This window comes from Mustela nivalis, assembly GCF_964662115.1.
Source record: "Mustela nivalis genome assembly, chromosome: 10".
NCBI classification, from domain to species: Eukaryota; Metazoa; Chordata; class Mammalia; order Carnivora; family Mustelidae; genus Mustela; species Mustela nivalis.
In genome coordinates, this window is record NC_139029.1 from 48,582,298 (window position 1) to 48,599,962 (window position 17,665).

The window sequence follows — 17,665 nt, forward strand, 5'->3', positions numbered from 1 at the left end:
TAGAAGCATGACTTTTAAAAATAATTATTATAGAATCAACGTGTATAGAGCATGTTTGAGTCAAGATAAACTCAGTTATGCTTCAGTGAACTTACAGCCAAATCTCAGTGGCTTAAAGCAGCAGAGGTTCATTGCTTCATCGTGTTACATGTCCATCAGGGTTCAGCAAGGGGGCCTCGCTGCTCTCCCTGGTCATTCAGATACCAAAGGCAAGATCTCAAAATGTATTTCCATGATTACCGAGTATTTGGTTCAAATAGCGACTCAACTTTAAAGGAGAAGAAAAGTATAAGCCAGAGGATTTATGAACAGCTCTAATTACTATCACAGAAGAATACTGAGGGACTTCTACTCTTCTCTGTTTTTTACCATGTTACCTGCACTGTCATGTTTGATGAGTATTTTAAAGCACTTTACAGTCATTATTATCTCTACAAGGACTCGACAACAAAAATCTGACACTTGGAACTTAAGTATGAAAAGTTGATAGAGGGAACCAACTCAGACCTTTCATGCTTTTTGCCCTAAAGAAAATTACAAAAGAGCTTTAAGAGTACATTGTGACCCAGTCAAACTTTTGGTTTGGGAATATTGGCTTGGGTATGTAAGAGAAGAAGATCTATGTGGTTCTGGGAGAGGCTGCTAAAATGGGAAACACTGTAGTGGGGTAGTCAGAAGAGTAGATCTTTTATTGTTGTTGTTTAAGGTTTTATGTACTTATTTGAGAGAGCACATGAGTAGGGGAAGGGTCAGAAGAAGAAGCAGACTCCTTGCTGAGCGGGGAGCAGGATGCAGGACTCCATCCTGGGACTCCAGGATCTTGACTTGAGCCAAAGGCAGTGGCTTAAACTGAGCCACCCAGGCACCTAGAAGAACAGATCCTAAAGCTAGACTGTCAGGTTTGAATCTCAGCTCTGCTATTCATTAGCTTTTTGAGTTTAGTCAGTATACTTACCCTCTGTGTAAAATGAAGAAAGTAATTGTAATTACCACATAGAGTCGTTACAAAAGTTGAATGAGTTAATCTATGAAAAGCATTTAGAACAGCGGTACATGGTAAGAACTCAAATGTTATGTTTCTGGTGACCATATTTTCCAAATCAAAGAGTTTTATCATGTGTTCGTTTTCTTTTGCTGTTTAACAAGTTACCACCAATTTAATGGCTCAAAACAACACCCATTTATTAGCTCAAAGCTCTGTAGATCAAAAGTGTGGTACAGTGTAGCAGAGTTCTCTGCTTAGTGTATCACAAGGCAGAAATTGATGTCTTGGCCAAGCTGAGTTCTCATCTGGAGCCTTGGGGAAGAAATCAGTTTTCAGGTTCATCTTAGATGATGTCTCTTAGTTCCTTGCTAATTCTCAAGTGAGGACCGTTCTCTGCTCCTAGAGGCTATTCACATTCATTGTTGTTGTTGTTTAAGATTTTATTTATTTAATTGACAGACAGAAGTCACAAGTAGGCAGAGAGAGAGGAGGAAGCAAGTCCTCCTTGGAGCTGAGAGCCTGATGTGGGTCTAGATCCCAGGACCCTGGGATCATGACCTGAGCTGAAGGCAGAGGCTTTAACCCACTGAGCCACCCAGGCGCCCCATTCACATTCATTGTTACATGGCTTCCATAATCCTCAAACCAGCAGTGGTGCTTCTAATCTCTAACTTCCTGTCTCTGACCTCCACTCATTCCTTAGGGTTCATGTGAGACAGCCTACTAATTTAGAACATAGGGCACTGAAGCTCTGAGAAGTAAAATCTCCAGGTTTGAAGGACCGTGTGATTAGGTCAGGCCAAAATGATAATCTTTGTCTTAGAATCAGCCATGCTGTATAATATAACCTAATCATGGAATTGAAATTGATCCTATTCAGTATGTAAACCAGGAGCAGGAATCTTGGGAACCTTCTCAGAATTCTGCCTAACACCGAGTACCAGTGGGTGTATTTTATAACAAAATAAAATTGAAATCAGGTCCTAGAATGTGTAGAATATATAAATATATTCCGCAAACAAGAAACTGAACTGGGAGTGTTTCTAGCATCCTTTTGGAGAAAAACTAAATTGACAGTCGCTGTATAGTAATTCCATTATTGTAATTGTTTGTTTATTTAGCTATAGTCCTCACTAATTGCTAATATCCTCACTAATTGCTAATATCAGCAGACATGCAGATATGCATTCCTCACTGTCTAGCTCTAGTCCTCACTAATTGCTAATATCATCAACACCAGGAATGATGTTTTATTCATCTTTGTACCCATAGTATAAATATAAAATAAACATATATATATACATTCAATTCAAAACAAAATCAGACTTATATTACTGAGTTTCAGTGAATTAAAGTAAATCCTGGCCAGCTTAAATTAAAAGGAGAATGCACTGTAAGAATACAGGGATGTCTCAGGGACTCTGAAGGAGCCATACAGCTAAGGCTGAAGAAAAGGAGCCAGGATGACTACTGAGTCATCCTCAGAAGGGTGACTAAACCCCCTTTAGCCTTGAGCATTTCCATTGGTATTATCTAGTATTACACTCCAGATCTTTGTGTCTGCACTACATTTTGAGTCCCTGGGAAAGAATCTGATTGGCCCAAACTAAGACAGGTGTTTGCCCCCTACATCCACTGAGGTTGAGGCAGACCATCATTGTTACACAATAGACATTGCTACTCTGGTCCCTTCAGGGAATATCTGTGACCTGTGCAGACCCCCAGGAAATGTCCGTTAAGGTGGGAAATACTCATAGCTGCCTGGCTAGAGGCAGTATACCGTCATTAATTCATTGAAATAGCTTGAAAAACTCAGGGCATAGTTTTGATAGTTCTGCTTCCATATCTTTTTCTTACCTTGCTAAGATACTTTTATTCAGCAGTACTCTCTATCAGGTACTCTGTTGCAAGCTAGGGGGATCCCTGAGCTTGGAGAAGGAGCCCATCCCTGGGCTTGGAGAAGGAGAAAGAAGAGCACAGATGATTTTAACAGAGCATAGCAAATACAATGATACAGGCATATATACATGCAGGGTTCTGTACTCTGGAAAACTATTCCCTTACCCATGGTGGCATCCCATTACCTCTCTCAACAGCTGTTAAAGATAATTATAAAATACTAACAAGCAATTACAATTCCTGATTGTGTCCTGTACGGGGCACCTGGGCCTAAGAAACTTACATTAATTATCCTAGAAAGGAAAGGAAAGTTATGAAGCAAACAGATTTTATTCCTTATGAGAATCATAGGAGAGGAGGGTTGGGAGGGTCCCCAGAAGTCATTCAGGTTAACTGCTTGTTTGAAGTATAAATGCCTTCTCTCCTTTGGCTTCCCTCTTGCTACTCACTTCTCTTTAAAATTGTCAGATCTTTCCTTGCTTGATGTGGAGGTGTGTGAACACTCCCTAATAAGTGGATTATAAAGGATTATGAAATGTAACTTCTTAAAGCAGCTTCCTTCTCTCTATTGAGAGTAATTGTAGGTTTTCTATTTTGTGAGTTTTTAAAAAATTAATGTGGAATTTAAAGGCCATTAAAGTCATACTAATTTAGAGAAAACCATTAAATTATGAAGGGATAACTTGGCTGATGTGAAGTAACTTGGTCCAGGTAATCATGACTTCTCAATAAGAATTTATGTGCAGCCATATTTTTAATGCTAGTAACCTTTGAAAGAAGTATGAAAAGCCATCTGCTTAATTACTGCCAAATATACTCAGCCCCATGAGCTCTGAATCTGGAGCAGACAGGTCCCCTTGGCTTTCAGCTCTTAGCTAGAGCTGAGTTCTATTGTGTTACTCAATGAAGGAAAATGAATGCAAAAGGGAATTACCACTTTGAAAATGCTGTTACTTATCCAAAGGTAACTGATTACTTCTTCCTATATGAGCAAACTGCTAAGGAATGGATTGTACTCCCTGAAAAACAGTAGCCATCTCTTAATATAATTAGTGCATGCTCAAGGCATCTGTAATAGTGTCAGAAAAAAAACAGATACATTCTTCATGCACTGTCACTTTTCAGTTTTAGCTTTTCCCCCTTTTTGCTTTGGTTTGGCTCATAACACTAGATAATCCAAGACTCTCAGAAGGTTAGAATAAGAAATGGTACCTAGACTTCATGCCTTTATTTATACTCTGCTTCATTCCACAAAGAATTTACATCAGCCTAGAATTCACACAGTTCAGTTGAATTCTTGCAGTCCAGTTCATTTAACAACTATGTTAGGATAGATCGTTTGCCAGGCACTGTTTGCCCTAGATAATTTGAGAGAGAATAGGAAAGACAAGTCTCCTGTCCTTGGAGTGTTTACCATCTAGGGGAAGGCAGATTGGAAGCACGTGTTCATACAGATCAGTTAGGTAAATTATGAAAGACACAGAACTGCAACCTTTGTATAGGGTGCTATGCACATACAATGGAGCTCCTGGAAGGCTTGTTTCCAGAAACGATGTTTGTGGTCAGCTACGAAGAAGAAATAAGAGCACAAATCAGACAAAGGATTTGAGCAACAGACATGCAGAACAGAAGAGGATAGGGCTAGAATATGCCCTGAGGTGGATGGAGTTTAGCTCAGCTGAGAAATGGAAAGAAATCTCAAGTAGCTGGACTGGAGCAGTGAGTCAGGAGAAGAGAGAACAAGAGGAAGCCAGAGATAGGGGCTGGGGCAGACTGCTCAAGGCCTTAGAGCCTCCCCCCAAATTGTGGACTTGATCCTAAGGGTGATAAGAAGCCATAGGAGGATTTTAAGCAGGGGATAAAAAGATAATCAGATTTATATAGAAATATAATCAGATTTAGAGCCATAATAACTCTGCTGGGTGAAGAATAGATTGGAGAAAGTAAAAACTGTATAAGTAGGGAGACTAAATACAATGCTCTTATATTAACTCTGGTGAGAAATGGTCATAGCTAGGGGAACCAGGGTGAATCAGTTGGTTGGATGTCCAACTGTCAGTCTCAGCTCAGGTCTTGATCTCAGGGTCATGAGTTCAAGCCCCATGTTGGGCTTCACACTGGGCATGGAGCCTACTAAAAAAAAAGGAAGAGAGAAAAGGAAGAAAGAAATGATAATAGCTTGCCCTACGATAGGATGGAAATAAGTAGACAAACTCAAGATACATTTTGAAGGTAGAATCAACAAGACTTCTTGATTGGATATACAGTTGAGAGATTAGAGGTTTCAAGAGTGCCTCTTTGGTTCCTGGTTGAATAACTCTGTGAACACTGTTAACATTTACTCAAATGAGGAGGATTGATGGTGGAACATTCCGGTGACTGAGTGGTAATAAGAGATCTATTTTATTTGAGATACTTGTAAGAAGACATCCAGTGGAGATATAAAGTAGGAGTTAGAGATCAGATATTAAGCTCAGAAAAAGACCTGGGCTAACTACGTGAATTTGGAAGACATCAATATATAGATGGTCTTTTTACTTAAGGGAGTAATTCACCTGCTTGAGGCTGTTTAACTCAAACTGGAGGAGAAGGATGGGTGGATTATAATAAAGACAGACATTTCAGGTAAAGGCAGTGATAGGATTAAAGCAGCAAAGCAGGAATGACATAGACCAATGGATTTTTTTCCAATGGGTGAGAAGTAAAAAATAAAATGGGGATGGATTTTGAGTGCCTTTCCAAACCAGGGAGCGGCTATCCTGAATATGAATATGGTCATATGGGGAGAGATCTGTGAAGAGTCTTAGGTCTTTGCATACCAGGAAGAAGCGTCTTTGTGATCTCCCATGGTTTATACTGTGAAACCTAAAGTCAAACGTCCCATAAATCTTAAGATAATTATTTTGGTTTTGCGTCATGAAAGAAGAGTAAAGGTTAGATCTCCCACAAAACCGCTGCTTATCATTTGCTGGTCACGTCATGGAAATAGGTCCAAATAATTAGAGCTGGTATTCTAGAAAATGTTCTGTGCCTATGGCCCTGGTGATGAATGTTATCTCCCACCATCTCTGCTTCTATTATGATGAGGAGGCGTCGAATTAACCCACAAAGCATTATCTGTCTGGATCTTGGCTCTCCCCATCCATCACACTTCACAGTGTCCACCCATGGAGGGCCTGTCGTAGGCATCCCTTCATTTGGCATCATCCTTCACTTGGCAAAACAAAGTTAGAAGCCAAGTGAGGAGGCCGGCAACCTTTCCAGTTCAAAGAACAAAATGCTCTGGACATTAATGGGCCGAGAGGTTAAACACGGCCATTTGAAAAATTTATACTCCGCAGTGCTGAGAGAGTTGATGTCTTTCCCAAATGATCCCCAGCAGCACCCGACTTACTTAGCAGGATCTAGCTCACCCTTAGCATCATCATTCTCTGTCACTAGAAACCATTTCCTGGTGTTCCTGGGCCAGTATATCCCTTGGTGTGCTTAGTAGCTTTGCAAGCTTAAAACCAGTATATATTTGTGCATATTATTATTCTAAGGTGCTTTGTATACATTTTGAATAGAGGAAATGGTTGTTATTTGAACCAGAAACTTAGCATTTGCTGTGTACTGATTCTGCCCATTTTCACATCCACAGAAATGAAGATGCAGTCAGTCAGATGGCTGTTGCTCCCTTTCCAGTACCATCAAGCTCCCCGTCTTCTGTTGAGGTAAGATGGCCCCCAGTTACCATGTAGTGACTTTGATGGATTTGTCAGGATTTTTTTTTTTTTTTTTTTCAAATCTAGCAGTTTTGATTTTCAGTATCTGGTATTCCAAATTCATAGAATTTGTTAAATAGGGAATTACTCTAATTAGAAAGTATTTGAGGATTATAAAGTAATATAAAATAGGGGCATCTAGTAATATAAAATAGTGGCTCAGTCGGTTAAGCGGCTCTTTTTTTTTTTTTTTTTAAAGTTCAGTTAGCCAACATACAGTACATCATTGGTTTTTGATGTAGTGTTCAGTGATCCATTAGTTACATAAAACACTCAGTGCTCATCACAACATGTGCCCTCCTTAATACCCATCACCCGGTTACCCCATTCCCCCACCCCCTTCTATTCTGTAACCCCTCAGTTTTTTCCCCAGAGTCCAGAGTCTCTCATGGTTTATCTCCCTCTCTGATTTCTTCCCGTTCAGTTTTCCCTCCCTTGTCCTAAGGTCCTCTGTGCTATTCCTTATGTTCCACATATGAGTGAAACCATAGGATAATTGTCTTTCTCTGCTTGACTTACTTCACTTAGCAAAATCCCTTCTAGTACCATCTGTGTTGATGCAAATGGCAGGTATTCATTCTTTCTGATGGCTCAGTAATATTCCATTGTATATATGGACCACATCTTCTTGATCCATTCCTCTGTTGAAGGGCATCCCAGCTCCTTCTGCAGTCTGGCTGTGTTGTGGATATTGCTGCGATGAACATAGGGGTGTATGTGCCCCTTCTTTTCACTACATCTGTATCTTTGAGATAAATACTCAGTAGTGTAATTGCTGGGTTGTAGGGTAGCTCCATTCTTAAGATCTTTTGAAACCTCCATATTCTTTTCCAGAGTGGCTACACCAGCTTACATTCCCACCAACAGTGTAAGAGGGTCCCCCCTTCCCCACATCCTTGCCAGTGTTTGTTTCCTGTCTTGTTAATTTTTACCATTCTAACTGGTGTTAGGTGGTATTTCTTGATTTCAGCTCAAGTCATCTCAGGGTCATGAGATTGAGCCCAGCCTTGGGTTCCATGCTGAGCATGGAGCCTGCCTAAGATTGTCTCTCTTGCTCTCCCACCCCTTCCTCAAAAAAAAAAAAAAAGTAATATAAAATTATGTTAAACACATTATAATTTAACATAGGAATATTTCTTTCCTTGAAGTTCCTTAAAGTTGGGCATTTCAGAGTTTATTAGAAAAAACTTTCATTTTTTATTTATTTTTTTGAGCTTTTATTTAAATTTCAGTTAATTAACTTACAGTGTGATATTAGTTTCAAGTGTACAATATAGTGATTCAGTAAATGCATACATCACCTAGTGCTCATCAGGATAGGTGTACTCCTTAATCCCCATCACCTATTTAATCTATCTCCCCATCTCCCTCCCCTCTGGTAACCATCATTACCTCTTTCTCTATAGTTTCAAAACACTTTTTTTTTTTTCAAGATTATTTATTTATTTGACAGATAGAGATCACAAGTAAGCAGAGAAGCAGGCAGAGATAGAGAGGGAAGCAGGCTCCCTGCTGAGCAGAGAGCCTGAGGCGGGGCTTGATCCCAGGACCCTGAGATCATGACCTGAAGCGAAGGCAGCGGCTTAACCCACTGAGCCACCTAGGAGCCCCTCAAAACACTTTAATACCTATTATCTATGATCACAGATATCTTTAAATAATTACTTTATTAATGGAGAAATTACTAGTGCAAGATTGTGATTACGATCAGCTTCTAGAGTTAGACAGACATACATCAGATAGCTATATAATCAAGTGTCTCCTCAACTGAGGGAATATTACACTCTCTTCACATTTTTATTTATTGAAATATTTTTAATTCCAAAAAGAAATACATGCTTATTGTAAATAATCAAGCCATGCAAAATTATTAGGGGAAAAAGTTAATTTTCCTTTCCCCCCTCCCTAAGGAAGTTATTCTTTAGTATTTTTCCATACTTCTTCCATACTTCCATACTTCCTTTTCTTCTACCACAAGAATAAACAGCTATACATGAGAACAATATCTCTTCTAGTAAAAACTCAATTGTATATAATACATCCTTTCCATTCAGCAAGCATGCAGGGGGAGTGCGTGTTACGCATAAGGCAGTCTTTGGGATGAGAGACACGGGTATGAATAAAAAAGAGTGCTCCTTGCTGTGGTTCAGCTTACATTCTAATGAGGAAATTAGTGAATAAATACACCAAGAGAATTATCAGTAAGTGGTCAGTGCCTTGCAGGGAATTAAAATAGAGAAGGTAGTTTGTGACCACTTCATCTGGTATTAGGGAAGCACTCTTGGACAAGGTGAACTGTAAATAAGATGAAAATGGTAAGGAGCCAGACACAGAAATAAAGGGGAAGAGCTTTCTTTGCAGTGAGGACAGAAATAACTCTCAAGGGAGGATGTGCTGGGGCGTTGGACGGTTATGGCCAGAGCCATACTTGGAGCCTGGAGGGTGGTAATGGGGTGGGAGCTTTGAGTCAGAGTGAGAAATTTGGGTTTTAGCCTATTTGTGCCAGGAAACCAGTAAAGGGGAATGAGGTGATTCAGTGTACAGTCTACTAGGTAGAGAATGGACTGCAAGAAGGTACAAGAAATAGGCTAAGAGGTAGAGACCCACATGAGACCTGTTTGCAGGTAGATGAAGATTGCGGTTTGTTGTTGGAGGCAAAGAAAAGTGAGTGGATTCTTGGTGTTCTGGGTGTTGAATCAGACTTGATTGATTAAATATGGTACTGAGAAGAAATAGAGCATGAATAAATCTAGATTTTTGGCTTGAGCAATTAGATGGATAGCGGTGCCATTTATTACAGTCTGTTGGAGAATAGCTGTTCTTCAGCAAGGAAGCAGAAATTAAGGGGTCTGTATTAGATAGGTTAAATTTGAGATGCGTGTTACACATCCTTCTGAAATAGATTCTACTCATTTTTTTTAAAAACTTGGGGTTTTTTGCTTAATGTAGTGGCCATATTTTAATGCTCTCTGATTATCCTTTTTTTTCCAGCTGACAAATATTTAGATAATGTTATGATGTCTTGCCAGTAAAAGAATACCAAAATCTTTAAAGATGATGGGTGTGTGGGAGAGAATTGTTACCAAATAATGCTTTTATTTCTATAGCAAAGATTTCCCCCAAAGTACAATTGCTGAGTCATAAGCTATACAAGTTCAGAATTTTCACTTAGATTGACCACTCGCTACCTGAAAAGACTGTGGTGATAGGTATTGACTCCCCACCAATAACCATTTAACCAAAGCTTGCCAACACTGGGATATTCATTCTAGTTGAGACCTAGGGTAGGCAGTTAGGGTGGTAGAAAGGAGGGGCCCCAGACCCATACTGTTTCTGTTCAAATCCTAGCATAACCATATTCTAGACACTGGGCCTTGGACAATACCTCTTCTGTCATCGCTTTACTTATCTGTAGAAGAGTAACAATAGTTTCGCCTCATAGAGTTAATAAGATTAAATAAGACGTTTGTATCTTTGTGCCGGACACATGGTGTTTACTCAGTAAACACTAGTACTTAATTCTTCATCTTTTTGTGTTTACAGAATGTCCTATAAATCATTGGAGGGAGTGGGGAGAATAAGAGGAATTGTTTTAGAATAATTTTTTTCTGTTGTATTGTTAGTTATGAATGTACCCATCAAAATATCTCCTTGGAACTGAATTTTAAGGGGATGATTGAATCTTCTGTCTGCTATATCGAACACTGTCTTATAGGCCTTCAAATGTGGTCTCCTGTCCCACTTACATCCAGGCCTTTGAGAGACAGTATTATTATTATTCCCACATTGCAGAAGAAGAGACTGGGGTCTAGAGAGGCTAAGTAGTATGCCCACGTGCCCAGAGGTGGGTACGTTATTAGGATCAGCTTCTTCATCTGCACCTAGAGGTGTCACCACCCAACAATCATAGACTTGTAAAGAGCAAAGGAGGTAATATATATAAAACATTTAGTACAGCTCACAGCGGAAAGTACATTTAATAACTGTGAGCTGTTAATTTCTTCAAGTATTTCAGTATATTTAACTCAATTTTTAAGTATATTATACAATATTAGCTACTGTTTTTAATATTTGGGGTTTTTTTTCATGTTTTTAATTGTGCTAACCACAGAAATGGGTTCTAATCATTCAGTCACCAGTAAAAAAGTAAATATTTTATATTATAATTGAATATGTGAATTGAATTATATTATAAAGAGGGTTTTTTAGTTTTCCTCTGAACTATCGGCCTCTAGCAGCTGCCAGCAAATGGTGAGTGATACCCCTCCTCGGGGTGCTGTGTGAAGTCTGAGGTATGCCCTGGGCTCGCATCCACTTCCTTATCCCTTCGCACTCGCCTGTGATGCTCTCACAAGGCCTTTTCCCTCCTCAGCCATTTCTAGTAAGTACTTAAGCATAACTCGTATCTGACATATTGCTGAAAGCACCAGCCCATTTAAATCATAACCAAAGAGATGAAATACAACCATAGCATTATTAAGTTGGGCCTGATAATGGTTCAGCACATCGAATAACCATATTATATACGAATGGGATCTCATATTCATTTTCTTATTGAGCAAATATTTATTGAGCCCTGACTATGTGTCGGGTAGTGTTTTGGACACCGGGGATATGGCAGAGAACAAAATCACGTCATGCAGGCGTGGGCCAGCAGAGCAAACAAGAGTGGTGGCAGAACACTGAATAAGAAGTCTGAAGGTGTGGGTTCTTGTTTTAGCTCTACCAGTCACCTGTTGGGCATCTGACCTTGTTAAGGCAGTTACCCTCTCAAAAAAAACCACGTTCATAACCTCCCCTGGCTGCGTCAGCCGGCACGCATGAGAATCCAGCACTAAATGTAGGTGAAAGTATTTTAGAATCCGTGTAGCTATATATGTATATACGGGATTATTAGCATTCCTGTTGCTGTATTCTTGGTGATTGTATTACTGCGGCAGCTGTATGGTACAGTGATGAAGAACCCAAGCTTGGAAGTTGAGCAGATCTGAGTCCTAAACTTTGTTCCGCCACTTACTGGCAGAGTGAACTCGAGCCAGTTAAGGTCTACAAGCTTACATGTCCTCACATTGAAAGGGAGGATTGATAGTAATAATTACTTCTATGGATTTGTGGAAGAATTGAATCATGTTTATAAAATGCTTAGCATTTTTCTTGGCACACAGTAAGAACTCATTTTCATTGTGATTATACTTATATTGTTACAGCCCTCTAGCAAAACTCCCGGCCTCCAGCATCTTCGTTTTCAACAGTTGCATGCAACACGGGATTTATTTTCTTAACTGTATTAATATATGTGTGCTCTTGCTCCAAAACCTTTTATACCTCTTGCCTAGCAGATCTTTGTTTCAAGGTTAGAATTAAGGCTTTGTATTTACCTCCCCAACCTCTACTAATCAGCTTTCTTTTCTCCTTAATGCGTAATAAAGCAGTAGACACTCTCCACGTATCTGTTGATTCCTTCCTCGCTACCCTGCCTCCCCTCCGACAACAGAGGCACACACATCTTGGTCTCTCCAATACTCATGTCTTTGTTCCTGTTGTTTCTAACACCTGGGTTGCCTTTCCACTTCCTCTTTATTAATTCACAACCAATAATTCCTTGAAGAATTGTTTTTGGAAGACTCCTCCAAGTTTTCTATGATTCAAAATGAATAAAATAGGGGCGCCTGAGTGCCTCAGTCACTTAAGCCTCTACCTTTGGCTCAGGTCATGACCCCAGAGCCCCTCATCTGGCTTCCTGCTCAGCAAGGGATCTGATTCTCCCTCTCCCTTTGTCCTTCCCCCCTGTTCCTGCTCCCTCCTCTCTCCCCCAAATAAATAAATAAAATCTTTTTAAAACAATAAAATAATGCCTAGCACTTAAAATATAATAAATGTGAAATATTACTATGATCAACTTCATCCCACATCATTCCCTTAAGTAATCTTTAACTCTCCTTCATAGTTAAATAATGTTCATGGTTCATTTAAAAAATAAAAATTGTCCTTTGTGTGATGCCACCTGGGCCTTGTAGAAAAGAGGGACCCATTTCTAAAGGAGTTTCTCAACTAGGACTATATTGCTTATAATTCTCTCACTATCTGAATATTTAAAAAATGTATGACTATAGAGAAAAACAATTATATGATCTCACTGACGTGTGGAATATAAGAAACAAGGCAGAGGTTCATATGGGAAGAGAGGGAAAAATGTGAAACAAGACAAAACCAGAGAGGGAGACAACCCATGAGAGACTCTTAATCATAGGAAACAAACTGAGGGTTGCTGGAGGGGAGGGTAGTGGGGGGATGGGGTGGCAGGGGGATGGACATTGGGCATGTGTTGCAATGAGCACTGGGTATTATTATAGAAGACTGATGAATCACAGACCTATACCCCTGAAAGAAATAATACATTATATATTAATTAAAAATAATAAATATTTGGCCAAGAATAAAAGGCTTCATTAAAAAAAAATCTACGACTATATGCACCGCACTAAATTGTAGGCTTCTTGCTGGGCTTACTGTCTTCTTGACCACTGCATTCCCAGGGTCTGGCCTATAGCACTTGCTTCATATTTGTTGAACCAGTGAATGGGGTGAACTATATTTAAGCTTCTCTTCTACAGCCTTGATGCTTCAATTCAATGTTGAATACTTCTCACTGATTTAATTTATTATGCTATTTATCAGATAGCCCCTTTGTAGATCATGTACAGTCTCTTACCTCAAAAAACTTCTCGTCTTATAAAGAAAATAAGATATGTATATTACTAAAAAAAAAAAAGATGTCCCAAGAGATAAAGCTTTAGGAGGAGTTCAGAGAAGATAATCGTATTTGCTGGTAAGAGAACAGCTATTTCTGTTGGGTCGATTGGATTTTAAAATAGGAATATGATTAGATAAGAATGTGGGAATAGCACAAACAGAAACATGGAAATAAGAAAAACTGGGATGTAGAATGGGGAGAAGAATCTAAGGGTATAGTAATACAAGATGAGGTTTGAAAAACCATTTGAGCTCAAATGAGAGAGACTTGAATTTAAGTCTCAGAAGGTTTGAATTTCATGTATTCAGCCCTTAGAGTTGTTGAAGGCATTTTGAACAATGAAATAGTTTGATCAGAGCTCTATTTGAGGTAAGTTCTCTAATAGCAACATCAAGGATGTCTCTGAGAGGGAAACCCAATTAGAAAGCCACTGCTCTGGTCTTTTAAGAGGTGCTCAAAGCTCAAGTATACTTGGGTTGCAAGGTACTTAGTCCTTTCCTCGACAAGGCAGGATGAATCTTTTAGAATATCTTGATAGAAGCAAACAACTTCATTTTTTCTTTTTCTCAGAAGTTGTTCTTTTTTGAATACTAAGTGAGACGATGCAGGCCTCCCAAAGAATGGACAGGTTGATTACCCAGGGAATGCTATTAGCATAATTCTCATTTTACCTTTAATTGTGCACTGCCTTCCCAGAATTCTGAATAGCCTAGGAAAATGTGCTTATGATGGGGGTAGAATAAAAAAATTTAATTTGTCACATCCAGTCAGCATGACTGCAAGAAGAAATATTTGTGAATTTAGACTGGCAGTGAGATGAATAAATCATCCTGTGGTTTTTTTGGAAGAAAGCATTGGGCTTGAGAAATGGGATGGTAAGACCAATATAGGTTTTTTTTGTTAAGATTTTTTTTTTTTTTTAATTTGACAGACAGAGATCGCAGGTAGGCAGAGAGGCAGGCAGAGAGGAGGGGGAAGCAGGCTCCCTGCTGAGCAGAGAGCCCAATGTAGGACTCGATCCCAGGACCCTGGGGACCCGAGCCAAAGGCAGAGGCCTCAACCCACTGAGCCACCCAGGCACCCCATAAGTTTTTTATTTATAAAAAACTTGCATTGTATCAAGGAGGTATAGTTGCTGTTTTGTTGTTGTTGTTTAATTTTGTTGTATCAAGGAGGAATAGTTGCTGTTTTGTTGTTGCTTAGGAAAAGCTTAAAAAGAAAACAGTTATATATACTAATATGCTGGTTCATCATCTTAAATGAGGAAAGAGGATAGGGAACAACATTGTAGAGCATTTAACTAATCAGAAGTGTGGCTTTTCCAGTCTGCAGGAACATCCTGAACTAATTTAACTTTTATTGATAACTTGCTTTCTTTGTTTTTTAAGATTTATTTATTTATTTTGAGAGAGAGCAGTGAGTGGGGGGGAGTAATGGAGGGAGAGGGACAAGCAGACTCCCCATTGAGCACAGAGACTGATGCCAGGCTCAGTCCCAGAACCCTGACATCATGACCTGAGCAGAAACCAAGAGTCGATGCTTAACTGACTGAGTCACCCAGGGGCGCCTGATAACCCACTTTCAGATAAAAACATAAATTCCTGTTCTCATGGTTCTCACTGTGTAGTTGAGGAAAACTATAGGTAAATAGAGGGTATGAAAAAATTAAGTAGTATAAAAATAAAATCTATCATCACTATATGTAGATTTTGAGGAACCCAGGGAAGGGAATTTAGAACTTCCTGAAGGTTTGGAAGGGACTTCTCTGAGGATTGAACAACCTTTTTTTATCATCTTTTTATTTTATTTTATTTTATTTATTTATTTTGGTGTAAAGGCTGTGTTAGGCATACATTCAGGTGTCTTTCTTTTTCTTTTTATTCATCTTGAAAACATAATTCACCACAGAAGCTACTATCGGTGGTCTTCACGGGGAAAGATCATTGTCCTTGAGCCCTTGAGCAGCCTTGGCAGCACAGGCAGCTTTGGACAGGTGGTTTGAGGATCAGCAAGAAAGGAAGGGAACACCCAGCTACCCAAATTAGCTGAATCATCTTGGGTGTCACTGGGCCGCCATCCATCAGCCAGATGGTCTTCAAACCACCGTGATGCAATTGTGCTTTGGAAGTCATGCTTGCTGACCTATTTTCCTCTTCCCATCCCTGACTGATTACTGATTTCTAAGCTCCTGGTCAGCGGGATATTTTAAAGGTTGCCTAACACATGTGAGCCTTTCTTTTCTCAAACAGAACCCACATTGTTTCATTCTGTGCCTCATTTAAGCATGAAAACTCTTCTCTAAGCGGTCACTCTCCTAGGAAAGCCCACACTTTTATTGCTAACCTCTCTCAATTCCAACTTCCTTTTTTGCCTGACTCCTCTCCATCTAGATTTTGACTACAAACCCTCCTCTATGGAACCATCTCAAACTAACCCAGTAACTAAAAACTAAAAAAAAAGCTTTAGATGGGGTTCATGGTAGAGTTATAAAGAGCATTGACTTTGAAATGAGAGAGACCTAGGATGAATACAAAGAAGGATCAGACAAAGGATATGAATGAGCCACAGATGTTGGATTCAAAGATCTCTCAGCCTCATCGGTAACATACATAATTAGGATACAAAGGAGATGATAAGTGATGTAGGAAGTTCAGGTAAAATGTTAAGTGAGGTTAGAGGAAGAAGAGATGTCTATAGCTAAGGAAAAGGAAAGGATTTATGGAGTAAGTGACATTTGAGATTTGGCTTTGTGTTATAATTCTGTAAGTATAGATATAAAAGGTATTCTTTTTTGTTTTTATCCAAATCTTAAAAGATCTACAGCCCATTTGTAATCTCGACTGTCTTGCCCACGTTTTCTTACATTTTCAGAGTTGAAGCATCAAACACCTGGTTTCTCTCTGACTTCAGTATTCATTTTATAAAGACCAAGAAAACCTCACTTCTGTACTCACATTGCCAAGAAATGTAAAAGAATCCTCTGACTTACTTACAAAGCGCTTTGCTTTCCCCCAAGAAGACATGTGCAGAATTAGATGAATAACATCAGCTGACCACCATCCTGGTGAAAATCTCCTCTCATTTGGGATCAGAGGAACCCCCTCTGTATTTGTTCTATAATTCAATGTGCTGCAGTTACAAACACTGAATGTCTCAAAGCCTTGGTGAGATAGCATAGCCCCTCCCCCCCAACCACAAGCCGCCCCCTGTCCCAGCTTCTTCGGGGCTTACCACAGCTTAGAGAAGCAGACACATGAAATATTTGGGGGCATTAAAGGTTTCCCATAGAATTGAAAGGTCCCCCAGTAGTGGGTCCGTGATCAAAGGAGCAAGACTGATGCAAAGCGAAGGTCAAGCAAAGCTTTATTTCACACCAAACATCGAGAATCAAACCGACCAGCCGTGGCCATCTCTTACAAAGAGGGCGACCCCTCCCTGCCTTACAGACTAACTTTTATAGAGCAAAGGCCATGTGGCTGGGCCTGGCCACACACAGGTGGCCAATGAGATTGTAACACACAGAGAAAGCTGCACAGTCATGCTAGGTCACACACAATTTAATTACAATTTACCCTAGTAGCTATTTGAACTAGCCTATCACCTTGGTCAGACCTGGCGCCCAAAAGGCAGGACCCATACTCCTTGGTGGCTAGGGAGACAGTATGTGCACCCCACTGATTGGATGTCTCTACCTGGCCTGACCCGCCCTTTTATCTGGGCTTTGTTACCTGGGACACTTGCTTGGGACTTGCTTTTAAGTAAGTTCCCGGGGTGGGAGGTGGGCGGGGGGGCAGGGTCAGTTTAAGTTTCACTGCATAAACAACAAAATCACTGTTTAACCGGATGGAATCTCTCTGGCTAAATAGGCCCTTATAGAATAAGTCTTGGTTTTTTAAAGTGTAATTGAGGGGCGCCTGGGTGGCTCAGGTGGCTGAGCATCTGCCCTCTGTTCGGGTCATGATCCCAGAGTCCTTGGATCAAGCCCCACCTGTGTCTCCCTGCTCAGTGAGGAGTCTGCTTCTCCCTCTACCTCTGCCAGCCACTCCCTCTGCTTGTGCTCTCTCTCTGTATCGAATAAATAAATAAATAAAATATTTAAAAAAAATAAAAGTGTAATTTGTTTCTTCTGAAATTTTCTCTCTATAGAACTTTCTAAAATGCTGAAAATCAATATATTCTCAAGCATAGTTTCTTAACTTGAGCATATTTATTTCATATGGTGACTTCTTGATTACCCAAAATTCACTGCGAGGAGGCTGTTCT

At 39.8% G+C, this 17,665-nt stretch overlaps 1 protein-coding gene across 9 annotated transcripts in view; it reads left to right on the forward strand.

Moving 5' to 3' along the window:
* PATJ (PATJ crumbs cell polarity complex component) overlaps nucleotides 1–17,665 on the forward strand; it is a 373,944-nt gene that overhangs the window by 255,945 nt on the left and 100,334 nt on the right. For 8 of the 9 annotated variants that reach the window (XM_082687804.1, XM_082687800.1, XM_082687806.1 and 5 more), the window contains one exon: nucleotides 6,525–6,597. In XM_082687804.1, the coding sequence (XP_082543930.1) occupies nucleotides 6,525–6,597 (73 nt within the window). Of the gene's footprint in view, nucleotides 1–6,524; nucleotides 6,598–16,273; nucleotides 17,465–17,665 lie in introns of those variants that run through there. The other variant, XM_082687808.1, reaches the window with a different exon arrangement.